Source organism: Salarias fasciatus, chromosome 3 (genome assembly GCF_902148845.1).
Source record: "Salarias fasciatus chromosome 3, fSalaFa1.1, whole genome shotgun sequence".
Lineage (NCBI taxonomy): Eukaryota > Metazoa > Chordata > Actinopteri > Blenniiformes > Blenniidae > Salarias > Salarias fasciatus.
The window spans coordinates 3,324,167-3,344,876 of NC_043747.1; the positions used below are offsets into that span (position 1 = coordinate 3,324,167).

The 20,710-nt window shown below is 48.5% G+C and overlaps 4 protein-coding genes across 4 annotated transcripts; 2 read left to right on the plus strand and 2 right to left on the minus strand.

Annotated features, from left to right (window-relative positions):
- The first annotated feature begins 1,881 nt into the window (after positions 1 to 1,881).
- LOC115408609 (uncharacterized) lies at positions 1,882 to 6,707 on the plus strand. The gene is made up of 7 exons (XM_030119459.1): positions 1,882 to 2,143; positions 3,151 to 3,262; positions 3,746 to 3,833; positions 3,990 to 4,064; positions 5,427 to 5,497; positions 5,570 to 5,741; positions 5,817 to 6,707. The coding sequence occupies exons 2-7, from the start codon at positions 3,192 to 3,194 to the stop codon at positions 6,024 to 6,026; spliced, it is 687 nt and encodes a 228-aa protein (XP_029975319.1). The 5' UTR covers positions 1,882 to 2,143; positions 3,151 to 3,191; the 3' UTR covers positions 6,027 to 6,707.
- A 4,037-nt stretch (positions 6,708 to 10,744) lies between these two features.
- Positions 10,745 to 13,121, plus strand: LOC115386158 (kelch-like protein 33). The gene is made up of 3 exons (XM_030088379.1): positions 10,745 to 11,676; positions 11,754 to 11,921; positions 12,599 to 13,121. The coding sequence occupies exons 1-3, from the start codon at positions 10,781 to 10,783 to the stop codon at positions 13,119 to 13,121; spliced, it is 1,587 nt and encodes a 528-aa protein (XP_029944239.1). The 5' UTR covers positions 10,745 to 10,780.
- A 968-nt stretch (positions 13,122 to 14,089) lies between these two features.
- On the minus strand, positions 14,090 to 15,879 carry cbln11 (cerebellin 11). The gene is made up of 4 exons (XM_030088380.1): positions 15,660 to 15,879; positions 15,509 to 15,565; positions 15,264 to 15,392; positions 14,090 to 14,370 (listed from the first exon to the last, which is right to left on the minus strand). Exons 1-4 carry the CDS (start codon positions 15,877 to 15,879, stop codon positions 14,090 to 14,092), a joined length of 687 nt encoding a protein of 228 aa, XP_029944240.1.
- A 1,682-nt stretch (positions 15,880 to 17,561) lies between these two features.
- Positions 17,562 to 20,450, minus strand: LOC115408361 (kelch-like protein 33). The gene is made up of 4 exons (XM_030119077.1): positions 19,670 to 20,450; positions 18,657 to 19,605; positions 18,406 to 18,576; positions 17,562 to 18,081 (listed from the first exon to the last, which is right to left on the minus strand). Exons 1-4 carry the CDS (start codon positions 20,448 to 20,450, stop codon positions 17,562 to 17,564), a joined length of 2,421 nt encoding a protein of 806 aa, XP_029974937.1.
- Positions 20,451 to 20,710: the final 260 nt, after the last annotated feature.

Genomic DNA, 20,710 nt, shown 5'->3' on the forward strand with positions numbered 1-20,710 from the left:
TTGCTCTGCCTCCTCCATTGATCCCTTGGAGCTGCGTCCTCGAGCTCCACATGGAGTCGGCTCCTTGCCTCCGCACAGACGGCCGCCGGCTCAGAGACGCTCCGGCTTCTCCATCAGCTGGTGTGTGACCGGCCTCCGTCTCCACCGCAGAAGCTCCTAACTCAAACACTCACAGCTCAATCTTTCAGCTCCTCTGAAACCGGTCGTCCGCCCCCAGGATGCATTTATTCCAAAAATCCACCAAACAGAAGTGCAACCTCAAAGAGAGGAGGGTTTCCTTGGTGCTTCTGCAGCTGCCACTTGACTCTGATTCCACTCAGTCCTTCTGTGAGTGCAGGAGAGAGAGAGAGAGAGGGGCGAGCGAGAGAGAGAGAGGGATCCATTGGTCCGTTGGTGCATCACACTTGGTTTATTGAGTTGCACCCTTTCCCTTAATTCCTTATCGAGCCTGCATCTCCTGTTTGTATTGCTTCTTCTGTATACACAAGCCTCTCTATCTGCCCCTGAAGATCTGGTACTTCCCTCTGCCCCCCTCTTTTACCCCCGCTGCACACATAAAAGAGTCCGATTGACCAGATTTTGCATTCAAGTTGTGATATGTGAAAACAGAAGCTGCAATGATTCAAGCACCACTGATGGGAACATGGTGCATTAAGCACATGCAGCATTTCAGAATGTTCTCAGAGGTTTCAGAGCTCAGAGCGGCAGACAGCGTCGACCCTCTGCTCTCTGCACAGCGTGCCGTTATGTCTCCTCGGGGGTCTTCTGCATGGTCGACCTGCAGCCTTAATGATGATCCCTCCCTCAGCCATTAGGTCTCTTGTAATTACACTTTATCTGCAGTGGCCCTGCCGTCCACAGGCGGCACCGCGCCTCCCGGGACGTTTAGGCCTAAACGGCCGCCATGCTGAGCATTTCAATTTTTGCACAGATGCACACAATCCAAGTCTTTATGAGCTTGAAAGAGCCAATAATATCAAATGTAATGATCTGAACTGACACTCTCATCTGTCCCAGAATGCAGAACACACTATTTTGCAGAAATTAAATTCTGAAATAAACATTCCTTGATCAGCAGATAAACCAGATAAAGAGGAGCTTATGTGTGGTCACACTTTTGAATGATGGCGCAATAGTCCCTCGTATACACAAGTGTCAAAATAAAGGACATTCAATTCAGACGACACATGTCAGACATGCTAACAAGCTACAGCCACACAAAACATTACATGCAATTACAAAACCATTAGAAAGATGAGCCAGGTTTTATTAGAGTGCATTTATTTGTGCTATTGTCTTATTGTAGAAACTGTCCCCGAGTCTGTTCATGTGAGGCTTCAGCACCTTGAACGCTTTCGTAAGCTTTGTCTTCTCAAAGATCTAAGGCTTTTTGTTTGTGCACAAAAACCCTGGTTCATGACCACATTTCAACCTAATTTGAACCACTCTGAAATTAACAACTGCAGAGAAAACACTTTAAACAGAAGAAGATGCGACTATTCACCTTGGAATCTCCCAAAACGGGAAGGTTGAATGGATATGCACGCACACAAACACACACCAACACCACACAATATGAAATATATCTGGAGCAAAACCTCTGAAAATGAATTCTTTTACACAACTTAATGAAGTATTTCCATATGAAAGGCCATATAAAAATCTTAGCACATCATGATCATAACTACATGTCTACTGCTTAAAAAATAAATAAATAAATAAATAAATGGCGTTATTATCTGAACGCTCTTACAGTCAATTCTAAACAAGTGGTAATTCATTTCCGCCGCACTTTTATTTTGAAAAGCACGAACGGAAGTAGTGCTCCTCTGTCACTTGCTCGCTCCCGCGTTGTTTTGGGAGCATTCGGCATCCCCGGCGTGCGCGCGCGTTCCGCTGACTGGCTGTCATCATCGGTGCCTGTGACATCACGCACACACGCACGCACGCACGCGCACACACGGAGCGAGGATCTGCTACAATGTCAAACATCCAGAAGCGGCGCGGGCTCATGGCTTCCTCCTCGCGCCGCCACGGGACGCGTCTCCGCGCGCAGCAGCGGCAGCAGCAGCAGTTCTCCGTCTGAACCTTCCTGTTTCTGTTTCTGGCTTTATTCTGCGCTCGTGGACGTGATGCGTTTGAGGTACGGTGGGAAAAAAATCATCGCTTCGTTTCCAGTTTATGAGTTCATGAATCATTTCTGCCCTCGTGTCGGTCGTTCCTCTGAGCCGCTGCGGGTTTTTTTGCTGTATTTTGAAGTGTTTTCTGGTGCACTGGTGTGTTTGGAAGTGTCGCCCTGCGTCTGTCCCTCCTCCGTGGGAAAAGTTCTCCGCCGATTGCCGTCCGTCGGTTACGTTACGTAACGTTCACCGAGCAGATGTTGCGGACCGGGAATCGAGACGCGGCTGGAACAAAATCCACGATGCACGAGCCGGAGGACGGCTGCGCTTATTTAATATTATAGTCATGATTTACGGACATAATTCTGTTTAATAATAATAATCCAGCACGCTGAAAAATGGTTAAAAATAACGTGTTTGGTAGAATATTGTGGTTTGGTAAAAGGCTTCTGTGTTGGGAAGATGCATTTGTGGGATGTGCAGATCCCGAAACATAAACACCAGGGCTGTCAGTTCATCACATCGATCATGATTGATTAATGTAGGGATGACTAATGGTTAATTTTTTTAAATTGTGGTGAATGGCTTTTAGATTCAATTTAAAAAAAAAATATTAAAGTGCTTTTAAGTTTTTTTCCTTTGGCTAAGGACTTTTTTTTAATTTGGTCTGAATGACACTTTATTTTGAAAGAAAACTGACAGCAGTAACAAATACATTTTTTTTTTACATCAACAATAGATCAGTGATGTTTCGATCAGTGTTTCTTTCCAAATTAAAAATAATTACACTGTTTAGAACTTATTATTTAACTATAAGTGAGATCAGCATATTATTATGATTTTATACAGCTCTATCAATAAAAGTTTCAATAATCTCCCATTGGGTAAGTAAAGGAAACATGAGAACAGAGCAGAGTTTATTTGAAGTGTGGACCAGACGAGTCCCACAGCAGCAGGAAGGACTCCTGTCGTTTGGTTTTCACTCTTTCATAATGAATGACTGTGTGATAACGTCACATGTCCCCTGCAGGTGTGTGTGAGTGAGTGAGAGAGCCAGCCAGGTCAGAGGTCATGCTACGGAGGGAATCGGACCCCCACGGCCCGTTTACCTCCGGAGAGACGTCCGACAATGACTGTGAGGTGAGTCACCTGCTTTTTCTGTTTCCTGTTTGAAGCTCTGAGGAGGAAAACCGTTGTAGAGTTCAGTTCAATCCAGATTTATTCAGGCATCTCTGGACACTTTTACAGGGATAATAGAATTTCTACTTTGTGTTTCTGTGTAATTATTAGGGATCAAGTCTCGAAGGACCAGAACACTTTCAAAATAAAAGTCTTCTCTTTCTTTAAAACGACAGTTCAAACTCTGAAAATGGATTTTTGGAGAGTAGCCACGGTGAGGGTTTGTATTTGGGTGCACCAACTTTCAAAATAGAAGCCCCAAACTCCTTCAAAATAAAAGTCCTTCATTAAAAATCTCATTTAAAACCATAAAAATGGACTTTTAGGGTCCAGGTAGGTAAACAGAGTAGAGTCTGAGTCCATCAGCTTTCCTCCTCGGTCGTCTTAATGTGGAATAAAGTGAGGGATAAAGCCGACGGCGGCTGTTTGTGTCTCCGTCTCAGGTGGGGGGCGAGCTGCGGCGAGGTGGATAAAGTGTGTGTGTGCGAGGCCGGCCCCCGGACACTTTATTCAGAAGCTCACACGCCCACGCCGGTGAGTGCTCCGGCGGCGGCGGCGGCCGTCGCTTAGCCCGCCTCTCCGTCCATCACGGCACTCTAATTGAGAGCCTTGAAAACCGGCCTCCCTCCGCCTCCGCCTCCCCGTCTCACTGATCGGATCGTCACTCTCGGCTCTGGTGTGTGTTCTCAGGACAGACCGGTGTGTGAACGCTGCGGCAGGAACAGGGCGCCGATCGCCAGCTGCTCGGAGGGATACGGCACCGAGGTAACGGCCAGCGGAGGAGGAGGAGGAGGAGGAGGAGGAAGAGGAGGAGGAGGAGGAGGAGGAGGAGGAAGAGGAGGAGGAGGAGGAGGAGGAGGAGGAGGAGGAAGAGGAGGAGGAGGAGGAGGAGGAAGAGGAGGAGGAGGAGGAGGAGGAGGAGGAAGAGGAGGAGGAGGAGGAGGAAGAGGAGGAAGAGGAGGAGGAGGAGGAGGAGGAGGAGGAGGAGGAGAAGAGGAGGAGGAGGAGGAGGAGGAAGAGGAGGAGGAAGAGGAGGAGGAGGAGGAGGAGGAAGAGGAGGAGGAGGAGGAGGAGGAGGAGGAGGAGGGCGGGGCGGATGGACGGATCAGACAGGACTTCCACTCACATTCATACATGTGGTGTTATAGTGTGGAAAACCCCGAACACGCAGGTTTTGTCAGCTGAGATCAGATTTGGCATTAAATTATTTCAAAAAGTTAAAAAATCTTGTTTTTAAATGCGACTTATATTATATGTTGAATATTTGATCACATCAAGATGCTTGTAGAAGCCACTTCTAAACCGATGTGCTTATTAATAATAATAATAAAAAAAGCTACTCTAATCAATCAGATTTGATGTAAACAAACTAAAACACTTGTTTGTGAAGCTTTAATGTGAAAGTCCTCGGCAGCAGCTCTTGGTCTCACCTGGACAGACATGAAGAGCAGAAGCAGTGAAAACAGGAAGCTGACGCCATTCGTCAGGTTCTGCACTGAAGAGTCGCCTGACTCATGCTTTTAACAGTCGCATGAAAAGTGACGCATGAACACACACACACACACACACACACACACACACACACGCGCGCATCGCCGAGTGGCGGGCGACGATTCAGACCCAGACCTACAAAATAAAAGCCCACACACACAGTTTATGCAGACAATAACTTCTATGACAGGAGGAGTGGAATATTTGGTTCAAATCCACCTGAAAAAAGAAAATATTTGAATAACTGATTGAAAATCTTCCATTGGGAACACCGTTTTTCTTTTTTTTTAAGTGAATTTCAGTCACATTCTTGCTGAAAGCTGCAAAAATTGGTTGTTTCAAGAAGCAACAGGCTTTTTTTAAAAACATCAACAACCAACCGGACTTTGCTAAAGTTTGAGCTTTGAGGGAAGACGTCTAGAAGTGTCTGTGATCAAACCCTGGGCAGTGTGTGGCGTTCAGGACGCTCCGTGGATGACTGGAGGGGGGAAAAACTGACGTTTCACCTTATTTTGAAAAGAGTTTTCTATGGAATTAAATAGTTCTGCATAGATCTGACTTGTTTTTAGAGAACATGCTGTGTGTTTTTGTGTTGTGATGTACTGACTGTGGTGTTGGTGTGTGTTTGCCGTCCAGGAGGAGTGCGTGTTGTCCGACCCTCAGGGCGAGAGCGACGCCGACGCCGACATCGAGGACACAGACTGCAGGTCGGACTCGTCTCCGTTTTGCTTCGCCCGTTTGTTTCCGTCTCTCGTCTGACTTTCCGCCGCCGGGTCCAGACTCCAGGAGCCCGGCTCGCTCCAGCGAATCAGCTCGCGGCGCCGGAAGCGCCCCCAGGTGGCGCGGCAGGACACCACGGAGAGCGAGGACGACGGCGGGCGGAGCCACCGGTCCCACCGCTGGAGCCTGCGGCTCAGTCCGGACCGGGCGCACAGCAGGACCATCCTGGAGGTGAAAGGTCAAACACACACCGCCGCCTGCGGTCTAGACCGCGCCTCCTGACGTGTGTGTGTGTGTGTGTCCCAGGAGAGCATATCGCAGGTCAGGCCTCTGGTCGTCTGCCGGCCCGCCGCGGACAAGCCGAGGAGCCCGGCCGACCTCCAAGGTCGCTCCAAGGTCACGCCGCTGTGGCCGCCGTCGCTCTCCCTGCCCTTCATCCTGCTCCTGTCGCTGCCGCTCTCCCTGTCCCTCCTCATCGTCATCGTGTCCTTCCTCCTGCCCTGGGCCACCGCTTGAGCCACCGCTTGGGTTTTTTTTTTTTTAAAAGAAGAGCTTCATTCCAGAAACGACCAGACGGAGGAGAAAGAAAAACATTCTGTTAAAACATAAGGAATAGTTTCACTGGTCCGGTCTTCAGGTCAGAACCGACCACGATGGCGCCCAACTATGCAAATCCTGGACTGATGGCCCCGCCCCCCCGGTCCACTTCCTGACGAAGCGGAGCTCCGCCCACTTATTCCAGAACATCATTTACACTCCTCTGTGTTTCTTCTTCTTTTATTTTGTAGAATAAGCCGACCTCAAAAGGAAAAAGAGTTACTGTAACCACGTTGAAGCAATTTAAAACTGTGTTTCACAGTTCAGATGTAATAATGATGTTTTTAAATGTTTTTCCTGTGTGTGTGTGTGTGTGTGTGTCTGCGTGTGTGTGATTATTATTTAAGAAAACAAGCTTGACAATCAGTGATGAAGCTCATGTAAAACCGAATCAACAGGAACAAAAGCCATTCTGGCTCCTCTGTGCTGTATATTTGTTTGTTTTTTGTGTGTTTTTTGACGTGTCTTCCATCCCAGACCGTACTGTATTTACTGATTTCATTCGTTTATGAAACCGTTTCCCGTCTCCGATCGGACTTTTTATTTCCTGGATGTTCGTTCACTAGAGGTTCAATAAAACTAGATTGTATTTTGACAACAGACGGACTGAGCTTCTGTTTGTAGAGGTAGAGGAACGTTAAAAGGTGAGGAAGGTGAGGAAGAGGAGGGTCCCGCTCACTTCCTCCTCCTCCTCCTCCTCACTTCATGCGTCGTCATGGTAACAATCAGCGGTGAAGGAGGAAACAGAGTCTTTCTGAGTGGACGGCGAGTTGCTCCCCAGAGTTAAACACTGACAGGAGGCGTCGAGAAAACGCCAACATCTGCACGACTGCCAACAAATAACTGACTGACATGAAAGAAACCGTTTTTCTTTACAGACAATTTACCAAAATAAAGGCGCAGGGGTTGGAAATTCACGCCAATGTCACGGACAGTGGGTTAACAGCCTTTCAGGAAGACTAGTTCAGTTTCGCTGAACAGGAGTTTAGTAAAATAGTCACCTTTAGCTAATGCTAAGCTAACTGTTAGCTTGACATTTGCATGCTTCTTCCATCAAATATTTTGATATTTTAATGAATTAGTGAACATTTCTTGACAGATTTATGCATCTATTGCTAGTTTTAATTCATTAATGTCATGTTGAAGTCACGATCTAATGGTGTGTTCAGGTTAATGCTTTTGGGCGGTGTGTGTCTCTGTTTTCCAGCACACACACGTGTGACATGTGAGCAGGCAGTGAAGAGAGCCGTCCTCAGGTAGGAGTGCTTTTTAAAGCCAGCTGCTGCCCACCGGTTTCATTTCCAGCTCGCCCACTCGCAGCACTTGAACTTCAAAGCGTTTTCAAGAGATGGAATATCATTAGAAACTCCTCGAAAAACAGCCGATCGCAGAGTTTCCCTGAGGACAGTGACACACGTCTCACAAGTCTTCTCTTCTAATTGCACGCCGCGTGCTTCCCGTCACCCTGGCTTCCTGGTTTTGAAGCGTTCATTAAAACTGGTGCCGAGAACAATGAATCCACAAATAGCTGCTGGAAGCTAATCCCGCCGCCGTGGCAAACAATGCAGTCATCCGAGGAGAGGGCGTCTTCACCAGGGTCCAGTGTTGGCGGTCTGCGGCCAGCGCTGCTATTTTTCACGCCAAGGTTAGGCCCCGAAGGTCGGGCCGTCAGAGCGACCCGGCGTTTGATTCCTCTGTTGGCACAAAGGCCGACAAGCCGACAGGTGTCGTGTGTTTTCTTGCACTCTCTGCCACCTTCGCCTCCCGCCTCGCGCCTCCCGATCCTTGACCCACATTCCACTTTGCTTGGCTGTGGAGGAGCAACGTGATCCTCCTGACGACCCTCCAGGCATTTAATACTGAGCCGCCGGTCATACGGCTCCGAGCGAGGATGCCAACGGTGCCAAGGCTCCCTGGCAGGGATGATACAGATGCCTCTATTCTCTTTTTAACAGCTGAAGGACAGTAACTTCATATATCATGGCATTATGAACTCATGAACTGCAGGACCAGAAAATCAGCACACTGTCAATAAATATCAAAAACTGGGCAGAAATTTGATAAATGAAGGTTCGGGTTCGGGTTCGGGTTCGGGTTTGGGTTCGGGTTCTGCATGCAGCCCTCACAAATCTTCGCCACTTCCAGCCCAACTCCTCAAACTGTCTAGAATTTCAGCTACGGAGTGATAAAGTGCCCTGCATATGGCAGGGCAGCCTGGTCCAGGAATCGCACGGCGCTCACGCCGCCCTCCAGCAGTCACATTCACAAGGAGAGGAGAGGGAGGCAAACTGAAACCAGCTGCCGGCTGCAGGCGGGAGAAGACGCTCAGCTCTCCACCGTCCATCGCCGCTTCCCTGCTGGACGGACATGATCTGCTGCTGGGTGCAAGAAAGCAAGTGATCCTCACTGTTTTTTTTCCTGTTTTTGTTTTTGAAGAGAGCAGCTCGGCGATACACCAGAGGGTATTAGAGGGGATTAAAGGGAGAGTGGACAGCATGGCCGTGGCTAATCCACGCTTCCACAAGGACTGGGATGGATGGAGCGGCAACGCCGCCGCCAGCAAGAGGATCCCGTGGAGGGAGAGAATGATGCGATGGGTTAAAGCGGAGGTGAGGGAGGGAGGAGAGGGAGGTGAGGATTCAGGGAGTCTCCACCATGAGGGGAACGAGGAAGAGCAAGTACATGAAGAAGATGAGAGAGAAGAAGAGGAGTTGACAGGCGAAGAAGAACCAAGGGCTTTAGAGGAGGAAGAAGAGGGAAGAAGGGTGGATGAAGGGGAAGGAAGAGAAAACGAGGACGAGGCAGAGGAAAACGAGTCTGATGAGGAGGATGAGGAGGAAGAGCAGGAAGGAGGAGAAGCTGAAAGGGCCGCAGAGCTGGAGGAAGAAAGAAGTAGAGAGGAGGAAGAACATGAAGAAGATGAAGATCTTCAAGAGCGAAACGAGTCGTATCACCAAGTTCAGCTCGACCACCCGACAGGACAAGAAGAAGAAAGTAGATCCGAAGAAGAAAGTAGACCTGACGGAGAAGAAGATCTTCAAGAGCAAAACGAGTCATATCACCAAGTTCAGCTCAACGACCCGACAGGACACGAAGAAGAAAGTAGACCTGACGAAGGACAAAGTAGACCTGACGAAGATGAAGATCTTCAAGAGCAAAACGAGTCGTATCACCAAGTTCAGCTCAACGACCCGACAGGACATGAAGAAGAAAGTAGATTCGAAGAAGATGGGGATCGTGCCGAAGAAGATTCCAGTGAATCGTACGATGAAGACTCCGACTCGGTGGTGTCTGAGAGCGAAGACCTGAGCCTAGGAAGACTTGACATTGAAGAACTTCACGACGCACATCGAGAGGAACGAGATGATCTCACTGAACAGTCAGTAAGTGATCTTAACAGCGTCTCTGAAGACTGGACGTCTCAAAAAACAAATGAAAAACAACAATGTGGACAGGAGAAATCGAGTTATGGTGACAAAACTGTCAGTGAGACTTATTCAATGGAAGAAGACTTTCCAGATGAAGATCTTGAAGATGAAGAGTCCCTGGATGACGAGGAAGGGGAACTCTCAATGGATGAGGATGAAGACGAGCTAAAGATTTACAGCAACAACGACTACCCCACCGACATATTCCTCACGTTGGCTGAATTCAGGGACTCCTCTCTTTTCACGGATCTCATCCTGACCTCAGCAGACGGGAAGAGTTTTGAGGTACATTTCCTGGTGATGGCCGCCGTCAGCTCGCTCGTCTGGAGAAACCTGAGCAGGAACCACACAGACGGAAAAGACGCTGGTTCAGGAACCCGAACCCAGAGGCTGTTTCTGGGTCCAGAGGTGGACAGTGTCGGATTAGAGGCCATCGTGGAGTTTGCCTACACTGGACTTATATCACGTCTGAACCCGGACAACGTGGACCAGATCAAGACGGCGGCTCAAGGACTCGGAGCGCCCAGAGTGCTGGATCTCTGCACCAGGTTCCTGCAGTCTGCAAAGACCGGAGGGCAGGAGAAGAAGGAGGACTACATGTGTGCTGCACACCAACTGATGGTCAGCCTTCAGTTCATCAAGCAGCTGTGGATGGACGGGGCGGGCTGCGACGTGGTCCTGGAGGCTGTCGGGGGGTCACTTCACGGTGAGTCCACCATCAGCTGTAACGTCTGCAGCAGAATCTTCCCCAGGGATGAACTTGTTTACCATCAAGGAATGAAACTTTAAACTGAACCCATCAACCTGGATTATTTTATATTAATAACTTTAGTGTCTAAGTTCATGTTACAGGATTTTCGGGTATTTGCAGCATTGCCAGAAAGAAAAGAAGTTTCTATCCCTGTGATTTCTATTTATATGCCAGAGAGGCCTCTTCATTTACTCGATTACTCTTGATGAACATGAGAGGGAGGGCCTGATCGGGTTTTGGTCTTATTAGTGCCAGAGGCAGTTGTGTGTGGCCCAGATTTGTTTCGTTGACAGAGCAATGTGTTCGACATGCATCAGGTATGATGGAAAGGTAAAGTAGCAGCAGCAAGTAGATGATATTTTGAGTTTAATGTTTAAAACATTTTTCAAAGCTTTATAGGTGTAGGTAGGCGTATTAGTGTGTGCTTACTCATTTCCATCATCTCTCTAGTCCACAGAGTGATCCTGGCAGTGAGCAGTGACTACTTCCTCAGCATGTTCACCTTGGGAATGAGAGAGTCCCGCCAGCAGAAGGTGACCATGCCCCTGCTCTCGGCATCGGAGCTGGAGGTTCTGATCACCTGCTCCTACAGCGGAGTTCTCCAGCTCAGCTGGCAGTGCATCTTCGAGGCGACCAGCACGGCCCTCCAGCTCCAGTACCAGCCGGCCCTCGCCTTGTGCCTCAGCTTCCTGCATCAGGAGATGAACCCTCACACCTGCCTCGACGTGGTTTCCTTCGCCGAGGCCTACGAGGTGCCACAGATTCTTGAAGTGGCAAATGATTTCATCCTCCGGCAGTTCCAAAAGGTGGCGTCCACCTCAAAGTTCAAGGACCTTCCGGGCAGGCAGCTCTTCAAGTACCTGAAGAGCCGATCGCTCTGCGTTTCGTCCGAACTCGTCGTCTTCAAAGCTATAGTCTCCTGGATCCAGGCAAAACCCAGGACAAGACTTGGACTGTCTCCAGTCCTGATGAAAACCGTTCACTTTCCCCTGATGACCTTCAAGGAATTCAAAGAGGTCCGATCGAACGACATGTGGTCCAACAATAAGCTGAGGCCGCTGTACGACGCCATCTTTGAAGACTTCTGCTCCGATGAGGCCGCCCTGCAGAACCAGTGTCGAGTCTACCTGCCCAAAGAGAGTCTGGTTCTGACCGGGGGCGAGCAGATATCCGACGACCTGGGAAGCCGCAGCATCAGCAAAGAGCTCTGGTTTGGAAACTCCCTGAGGAACCTCACAGGTATCCGGAAGGCCATGGAGTGGAGACGACTGGGAGAGATGCCCGAGCCGGCCAGGTTCAGCCACGAGGCGGCCGTGCTGAACGGACAGCTCTACGTCTTCGGAGGCAAGAAGTACTACGGCAACGGAGACGTCTTGAATTCTGTCTACAGGTAAGAGAGACCAAGCGTCAGTCTGTGGAATCAGTCCCTTCTTTAAATGTGTCTGTCTAACTTCATGATGGTTGCAGGTTCGATCCCCTTCAGAACTCCTGGGAGAGCCTGGCAGGGATGCTGGAGAAGAGAAGCTCCTTCTCAGCGGTGGTTCTGGATGGAAAGATCTTGGCTATCGGTGGACAATCTGAGTCCGGCTTTACAGACAGTGTGGAGCGGTACTGCCCCGCGACAAATACCTGGAGGTACATTCAACAGAATCCCTGAAATGATGCGGAGCAACATTCAAGAAGATGCTAGAAATTTGCTTAGAATGACTAACTCATGTCAGTACCTCTTCAATTTTACTCAATTTACTTGTTTCACACAAAAAGAAGGATTTTTTCCTGAATTAATTTACTTTTTAGATAATGAAACAGAGAACATTTGCATTGAATTTACAAGAAAAAATTAAAATTATCAGTTTTTCTGAATTAACAAAGTAATTGTCTCACAGTTATAAGAAACAAATGAATTATAGTTTTAAATGGGACAGGCAGGAGCTGTACAACGTCAATGAATTACTTACATGACCATCAACTCAACACAAGAGTATCTCCCAGTATCTTCAAACCAGACAAAGAGAAAAGTGGATTAGACTGAAGAGTCGGATCATGATTATTTCTTACAACGGCCCAGTGAAGAGCTGTTACTTGGATTAAGACACACAACTGTCCCATAATTGCAGAAAAACAGGGGTAAACTTTATTTATAGTGTATTTTTTTCGTAAGTATGACAAAATAATCTAGTTATTTCAGAATAAATAAGCAAATTTTTATTATTTCAAGGGAAAACATTACATTCAGCTGCCATTCAATAAATAAAATCACCAAGTTGCTGTTCCTGTTTTTCTTTTTTGACATTCTGTTTGTCTATTTTCAGCTTCTCGTGGCCTTTAGACCTGCCTCTGAGCGGACACGTTGCCAAAATCTTACACGGGAGGATTTTTGTCTCCGGGGGAAGAAACGCCGACTACCCGTGCGTGGCGTCCATGTTTCTCTACCACCCGGAGACGGGGAGCACGTACCTGGCGAGCATGGCGAGCCCCCGGGCCCACCACTGCATGGAGGTCCTGGGCGGGCGGCTGTACGTGGCGGGCGGGGTCTGCTCGGGGCCCGGCGCCGACGTGGCGGACCAGCTCTCCTGTGAGGTGTACTGCCCGGCGGCCGACGCCTGGGCGGCCTTCGCGCCGCTGCCGGTGCCCCACGTGGGCGCCGGCAGCGCCGTGCTGGAGGGGAAGCTGTACGTGCTGGGCGGCTACAGCCAGGAGGACTACAGCGACACCAAGACGGTGCGCCGCTACGACCCCGCCGCCCAGCGGTGGGAGAACATGGGCAAGATGCCCGGGCCCAACAACGACATCCGAGCGTCTGTGCTGTGTTTGCCGGAACACTTCCGATCGTAGGAAACCAGACGACCACCGGCGTGGTTCAGTTTAGAGACCGACTCACAACCGCATGCTTTTTTGCAGTTTCTAAAAATTCCATTTTTGTCTCAGGCTTGTGGATTCTGGGGTTTTTATGTTCAGTTTTGGTGCTAACGATGACAGATGCCTGCACTGTATTTGAGAAAGTGCTGTGGAATCTGGGAGGAGATGCCTCCCGTTGATGGTGCAGCAGTGTTACTGTTTCGTGAAACTCCTGTTCACTCCAGGAGGAAGATCATGTACACACAGAACCAGTGGTGTATTAACAGCAATAACAGAAGAAAATAAAGCGTAGGTTACATTCCTAAGAGCTGTCTGCATGTTGTCCTGATTTTAGAGCATCTTCCTCCTGTTACAGTCTCCAGACTGTTTAACTAGAGTTGGAAGAAGAGAATTCAAACAATGGAAAGATTATTACTATTATTTTTTTTAGTTGCAGTAACACAAAATACTTATCTCCGCAAGAAAACGTCCATGCAAAACCTCTGCAGTGGGTAGAGGAACAACACTTAAGAGAAACAAGATTCACACATTTAAATTTTCATCAAAATGCACAAAAAATGTTGCACAATTTGCATTGATTGAATTTATTAATAAATCATATATATGGTGAGTTTGCAATACATTTAGATAACAAAATTCGGTCACACTTTACTTGAAGCATCCCTGTATAACACATTATAAGTATATTATAGCACTGAATAACTATAGTTATAAACACTCATAAAAAATCAAAATGCTTTATAACATCAGGACCTAACCCTAAAGCATTGTGATCATTTATGAATGTTTATAACTACTTATAATGCGTCCTACCGGATGATTCAAGTAAAGTGTTACCCAAAATTCTCTTATATTTTAGTATGTTATATGACTGCAGCATCTTGCAGGACTCGCTGTTTCACCAGTATCTGTTGCTTCGCCGCAACACAAACACTCCTGCTGAATTATGCGGGAAAAAGCAGAAACCCGCTGAAGGTCGTGTGTCCGTTCAGGTTGTCGAACACCTGGCCGTCGTCCCACAGCTCCAGGTGGACCTTGTCGCCCTCGTCCAGCCGCAGGACGGCGGCGTTGGCGCCGCTGTCGGCGCCGTCGGCCGTGGGGCTGTCGTAGGTGGAAACCTGCCGCACGCCGTTCTTCAGTAAGATGGCTCCGGTGGTGTGGGTGTTGTAGCCGTAGGTGCTGAAGGTGAAGAAGTAGAGGCCGCTAACGGGCGCCGTGAAGATCCCTGGAAAGAAAAACACAAAGGAATACAGCTCTGATGGAAGAATAAATCCGTGTCGCAGTGAGTTTTTACATATTTATTGATTTCTAAAGAGGATAATTCATAAGCTGCTTCAAGCTGCTCTCCTGTCTGAAATTAAAACCCTGAATCACATCAGTTTCTTTAAAGATCTTTTTCATAGCTTTAACTGTCCAGAAATGTGTGGCTATAACCTGAGGGGAGCAGTGAGAAGGATTTAGCGACATCTAGTGGTGGAAGTGAGTACTGCAAGCACGAAAACCCCTTCCTGCACATTCATTGTTCAATAATACAAACTTGAATACATTTTCCTGAAGTTTTGTTGAATCCATTCTCTCTGTAGATCTGTCTCCAAATCCTCATTTAGATATTGTGGTATTGAGCCAGATGTTGTGCAGCTGTTTAACAACAGTAATAAATAAACGAAACCCACTGATAGTGATGTAGTTTGGTGGATTTGGCTATAAAAATTCACGGCTCTTACATATTTTAAAACAATAGAAATTCATACAAGGTATGCAGTACGTGCTTCAGTAAGTCACAAATGACTTCATGACATGTTGGACTTTAATACTCAATCTGTACCTTTCATAAGAATCCAACCATTAATGAAATGCAGGAAGTTAAAGAAAATTTAATAGTATTTCCACAATACCTAAGACTTGAAATTATTTCAATAAAACTAAACTATATAAAAAAATAAAGGCCCAATTGCTACTAGGAATGATTGTTTTCTTTCAGTAAATCATTATACTTCATGTTATCTTGTTTTAAAAATCAGAAAATAGTTTAAGATTCACGGCCTGAAGCCAATAAAATGTTAGGTCTTCAAAATAAGAGTCCTCAGTAGTGATATAACTGAACATTGTGCAGCACACCTGTATTGAGATCATAACCATCCCCGGTGTTGGAGAAGACCCGGGTGAAGCTCAGAGTCTTGTCTGAGCACGGCCCTCTGTAAACCTCACTGGAGTTTGCCAGAGAGACGGAAAATGCGATCCGATGAGCTGGTATGAAAAAAAACAAAAACACAGAAAAGATTCAAGGGAATGAGTTGATTTCCTTATAAAAGAAGCAAACCAACGTCAGAGTAGATTTGAAATTTCACTTTATTCTCTGTTACCTGTCTGTTTCAGCTTCTCGATGTCCTTCTCTGTTGCCTCCAGTCTGCTTTTAATGTCTGTTTTCATAGAAAATCACAAGAAAAAAACAAAAAACTAAGACTCTGTTAAAACGTACTCGAGTCCCGTTCACACATGGACGTCTTCACGTACCTTCATTTTCCTTCTTCAGCTCCTCGGTGTGGATTTTCTGTCTGGACAGCTCATCCACCGTCTCGTTCAGCCTGGCCTCCAGATCTTCAATGGCCTTTCCGTACTGATCTGCATTTTCCAGATTTTTGGCCGTCGTCTCAGCGTCGCCTCTCTGAGCCAATCCTGGATCCACACTCAGAAACCCCAGGAGGGCCAAGGACAGCAGGAACTCGGACTTCATGTCTGCTCTGCTGGAGTCCCGCTCTCTTTCTGTGGCTCTGGTTCTCCTGGGGAGTCGGCAGTGGTGAAACCCCTCAGGGACCCCAAGTCTCAACAAGACCCGATGGAACGGAGTCGTGGGATCTATATGTTACATGACCAAAAGTATTCACTGACCTGTCTTCACACGAAGTCGAGAGACTCCTCATTCCAGTCAGGCTTCCGGTGGCACGCGATGGAGGCAGCTGCCTAGAAAGACTGCTCCCGGCAAGACCAGAAAACTCAAAAAATCTACTGGACAACTTGCTCGATTTGAACGAGGGCAGTGGTGAAGGACAGGCCAGGTGGGGCGAAAAGCAAGAAACAGGTTCAAATCGCAGCTGAGATGGACGCCGAAGAAACTGAAGCGAGTAAGGATAGTGACCATTTTGGCTAATGCTAATGCTAATACTGGAATCAAGGACAAATAGTTCAGGGACACTGTTGATCTGAAGGAAATCCTGAAGGAAATCTAAGACTTCAGAAAAGAAAACGCATAACAATTTGAAGAAGTGACGACCTGAGGAAGTGGAGGCCCGTATGGCGGACTCGGAGCAGCGAGTTCAGTCCATGGAGGATGCTGTTGTTGAGCTTTGACAACCGAAGACCTCCCTGGAGTCTCACATCAAGCCTATGCAGAGACCAAGATCGAGGGTCTTGAAACAGCAAGGGACACAGTTCCAGGCACCTTTACCAGTAAAACCTTGAGTTTCTACCTGGACGGAGCAACACTTCATAACGCCGCTGAAGATGCTGGATAGGAGACCACCGGAGACGCTGGAGTCATGGATAAAAAAACTAACATGGACCAAGACGGGGAGAGAAAAGCGTGGACCCGGGGCAAGCAGGACCTTCGTCAGTCAAGGAGAGACTGCCACAGTACAGAAGGGAATCCCAGGAAATATAATGCCAGAGCAAGTATTCTGTAGCTGAGTAATATCGAGAGACACCCCATTCCTTCAGGACTCGACAGGCCCGTCAACTTCAGGTCTGTATGGATCTGCTTTGAGCACTGGTGTTTAGTCATGCTGGATCAGGAAGGAGGTCTGCTGGAGGACACTGGTGGTCTCTGTGATGGGGTCCTGGTCTGTGTCAACGATATCGGGGCTGAACAAATACTTTTGGTAAAAATGCTCATTTATGACTGTTAATTGCACATTAAATCATTTTTTGGAGGGTGGGGTAAAGTTGTTCAATTAACCTTCATGTAGTGAAGTTTCCTGATGAATACCAGCTGGAGGTGAAGCATCCGGAGAGAGAGCTGCTGCAGAGAAAACAATCAGCATCGGCGTGAAGAAGACTGAGCTGGTGGTGGATTTCAGGTTGGGCAGACACACCTCCACCCCCGACCCCCCTTATCACAGTGTTCTGGTTTGGCCATAAAGAATCCTCCAATCTTTACTGTGATTAAGATAAACACAAAGTCAAAGTTTACATTTGTTAATGTCCTTTATGTCAAAACACTGAAAACAAAGTCTTAAAAAGCAGTTTAAAGATAAGCAAACTGTATTTTCCTGACAATTAAAATGTCTAATCTTATAACCATGCTATGGTTTGTGTGGATTTCTATCATATGCAACAAAAAGATTTGTAAAACAAACTTTCATTCATGATGCATTTGTGTTTTGGACTTCATTTCTAGTTTCTTCCTACCAGCCCAGCCTGTCACTGTCTGAGGTGTTTTGGCAGTCGCAGCAGACAGGCCCGGATGTCAGTCACAGCTCTGGGCAGCCTGCCCATGTTTTCCCACTGCTGTGAGCCGGGATCGAACCGGTGGACCAGTCCAGACTCGCTGTAGTCGTCCTGGCAGTATCCTCCCAACACGTAGATCTTCTCCTCCAGGACGGCCGAGGCGGCGCCGACGTGCGGCAGCGGCAGCGGAGTGAACCCGGTCCAGGCGTCGGTGGCAGGATCGTAGACCTCGCAGGCCAGTTGGTCGGTGTAAAACCTCCTCAGGTTGCACACCCCGCCTGCCACGTAGAGGAGGCCTCGCGCCGCCTCCATGCAGTGCTGGGCCCGGTCGTGGGCCATGTCGGCCAGGTAAGCGGTTCCTCTCTCCGGGTGGTACAGGAACATGGAGACCAGACACACGTACTGACAGTTGAAGCCCCCGGAAACAAAGATCCCGTCGTTGAGGACGGCGACGGCGTATCCACTCAACGCCTGGTCCAGAGGTTTGACCAAGCTGGAAACGATCAGCAAGAGAGGACGAGTCAAAACACATCAATCACAATTTATCAGGCTTTCTGACTGAAAAGATCCAGTTCAAGTTGTCATATAAAAGAGGGAAGGATTGGATTTATATTTTTCTGTTGTTAGCTCTGTGAGAACTAGCATCCTACACACAGCGTCTTCAGCCCAATATTAGCGGGGCATTATATAAAACACTATATTCTAGTTAAAAAAGTGTTGAACTGCCAGTAGTTTTCACTTCCAGCAGCTGCAAAATGCTGAAAACGTTAAAGACCAAACCTGCCAAAAGATGCTACTTCGCTCTACATTGCAATACCTCCAGGAATCGTTGTCTGGGTTGTACATCTCTACGCTGTCCATGTTGGCGTTGATCTCTTTGTCGCCGCCAATAGCATAAAGGCGGTCCTCGTGTGGCACCACTGAAAAGTTGCTTCTGAATTCGTGCATGTCGGCGAGCCTGGTCCAGCAGTCCGCCACAGGATCAAAGCTAGCAGGAAAGACCAGACAAAAAACTCACACTGCATTTTGGTGATAATCCCGTTTACCAAAAGTCTGCCGTCTCCTCACCTGTATGTAGACTTCATCATGTCATCCTTGGCATAGAAGTGGCATCCTCCCACCACGTACAGCTTCCCTTCCAGGACCGCCACAGCGTGCCTGAACTTTGGCCTGTCTGGAATCTCACCCAGCTTCCGCCACTCGATGTCCTTCACCAGTCCAGTGCCGCTGCGCAGGGAGTTAGCGAACCAAAGTTCCCTGCTCGGGATGCGCTGACCCACGTCTGGGTTGAGCTGGTCTCCCCCAACCAGAACCACAGTGTCTCTGGGTCGCCTCACGCGACACCGGTCCTCCGACTTAGGCAGGCTGAAGCCAAACTCTTTGAGCGCGGAGCTGTAGAGTTCCACGTCGTCGTCTCCAAAGCACTCCATGCGCAGGTTGATGGCTCTGACCTCCCTGAACTCTCGGAAGGTCATGAGAGGGAAGCGAACTCCGGTCATTAGCAAGCTGGCCTGGGCCAGCCTCTCCTCAGGTTTGGCCTCGATCCAGGCGATCACAGCTCGAAATGCTGCCAGCTCCGAGGGCACGCACAGGCCGTCCGACCGAAGGAAGCCCAGGAGCTTCTCTGCTGGTAAGTCCAGAAACTTTGCGGTGGCCGATACCTTGCTGAAGTTCCTCAGTACAAAGTCATTGGCCTCCTCCAGGAGCTCCGACATCCCGTAGGCCTCAGCAAAAGAGGCCACGTCCAGGCAGAACCCAGAATCGATTTTTTGCTGCATGAAGGCGAAGCAAAGCGAGAGAGCAGGTCGAAACTGCAGCTGGAGAGCCGTACAGGCGATTTCAAAAACCCAGTCCCAGCTGAGTGGGAGGACTCCGCTGTAGGAGAAGCTGATGAGAGCCTCCAATTCAGGCGCCGACAAGAAGGGAAGGGCAACACAGCGCTGACGCGATTCTCTCATTCCACAGGTGAACATGCCACGGAAGTAATCACTGCTGGCTGCCAGGATTACTCTGTGAACTGAAGACGAGAACTGTCAGCACAGTAGTACCGAGACAATCCTAAAAACTACAGTCGTACTCACCATGGAAGACGCTTCCATCTACATCCAAACGTACGTCACACCCCACGCCGTCTGCCCACAGCTGCTCGATGCTCTGAAGAGTCATCTCTCTCTGTTGCCTTGCAGAGACGGTTTGCTCTCCCGTCTTCGGCCGTCCTCCATCTTTCAGTCGTTCCTCTCCGTTGCAGAGTTCAGCCAGTCGTGGGACCAGCAGCGTCTGAGCCGTGGCTCTGAGTTCAGCCGCTGTGTCTCTGTTCAAGGACGATACGACGCCTGTGTAGGCGAACTCCACCACTGCCCTCAGACCAACGCCGTCAGCGGCGGTACCCACTGACCACTTGTCAGATTCATCGCCGTCCAGCGGTCGTCCGTTTCTCTCCCGTAGTTTCTCCAGGATGACGTTGCTAATGGCGGCCAGAACGACGGAGTGAACGTTGATCTGGACTCCATCCGCAGAGACCAGAGTCAGGTCGGTGAGAACAGACGAGTCCAGGAGGTCCTTCAAGGTCTCCAATGTGTCCTTGGAGTAGGTTTTGCTGCAGTACTTGTGGACTTGATGCTCGTCGTCCCTCATGTGCTCCTCAGCTGCTTCCTGATCGATCCTGACCTCTGACCCTTCTCTCTTCCCCTCTGCGCCGGTGAGACCCATCCGAGCGTCATTGAAGGCCACGATCCTCTTCAGCTCGCGGTTGTACTGCTCCACTCCTTCTCCGCCTTCCTGCACCACTCGCTTCCTCCGCTCCTTCTCTCTCCTCCAGCGCTCTTCCCACTCCATTGGGAGGTAGCGTCTGGTGAACTCCATGTCTCTTTCTCTGCTTCTCTTTCACTTATTCACTCTTATTCCAAACGGCTTCATGCTCTTCTGGCCTCGCAAATGTCTCAGCAGTCCTCTCCGTCCCCCCACAGCAGAAACAAGCCGCTAAACATAGACACTGGGTCAGACAGATTTAGTTTCAAGGTTTTCTTTTTTTCTTTTTTCTAGCATGCACTTCATTGGATTATAACTAGTAAAATGCATTAGCTGCTATCACATTTCAAAATTCAACAAACAAATATGAGTAC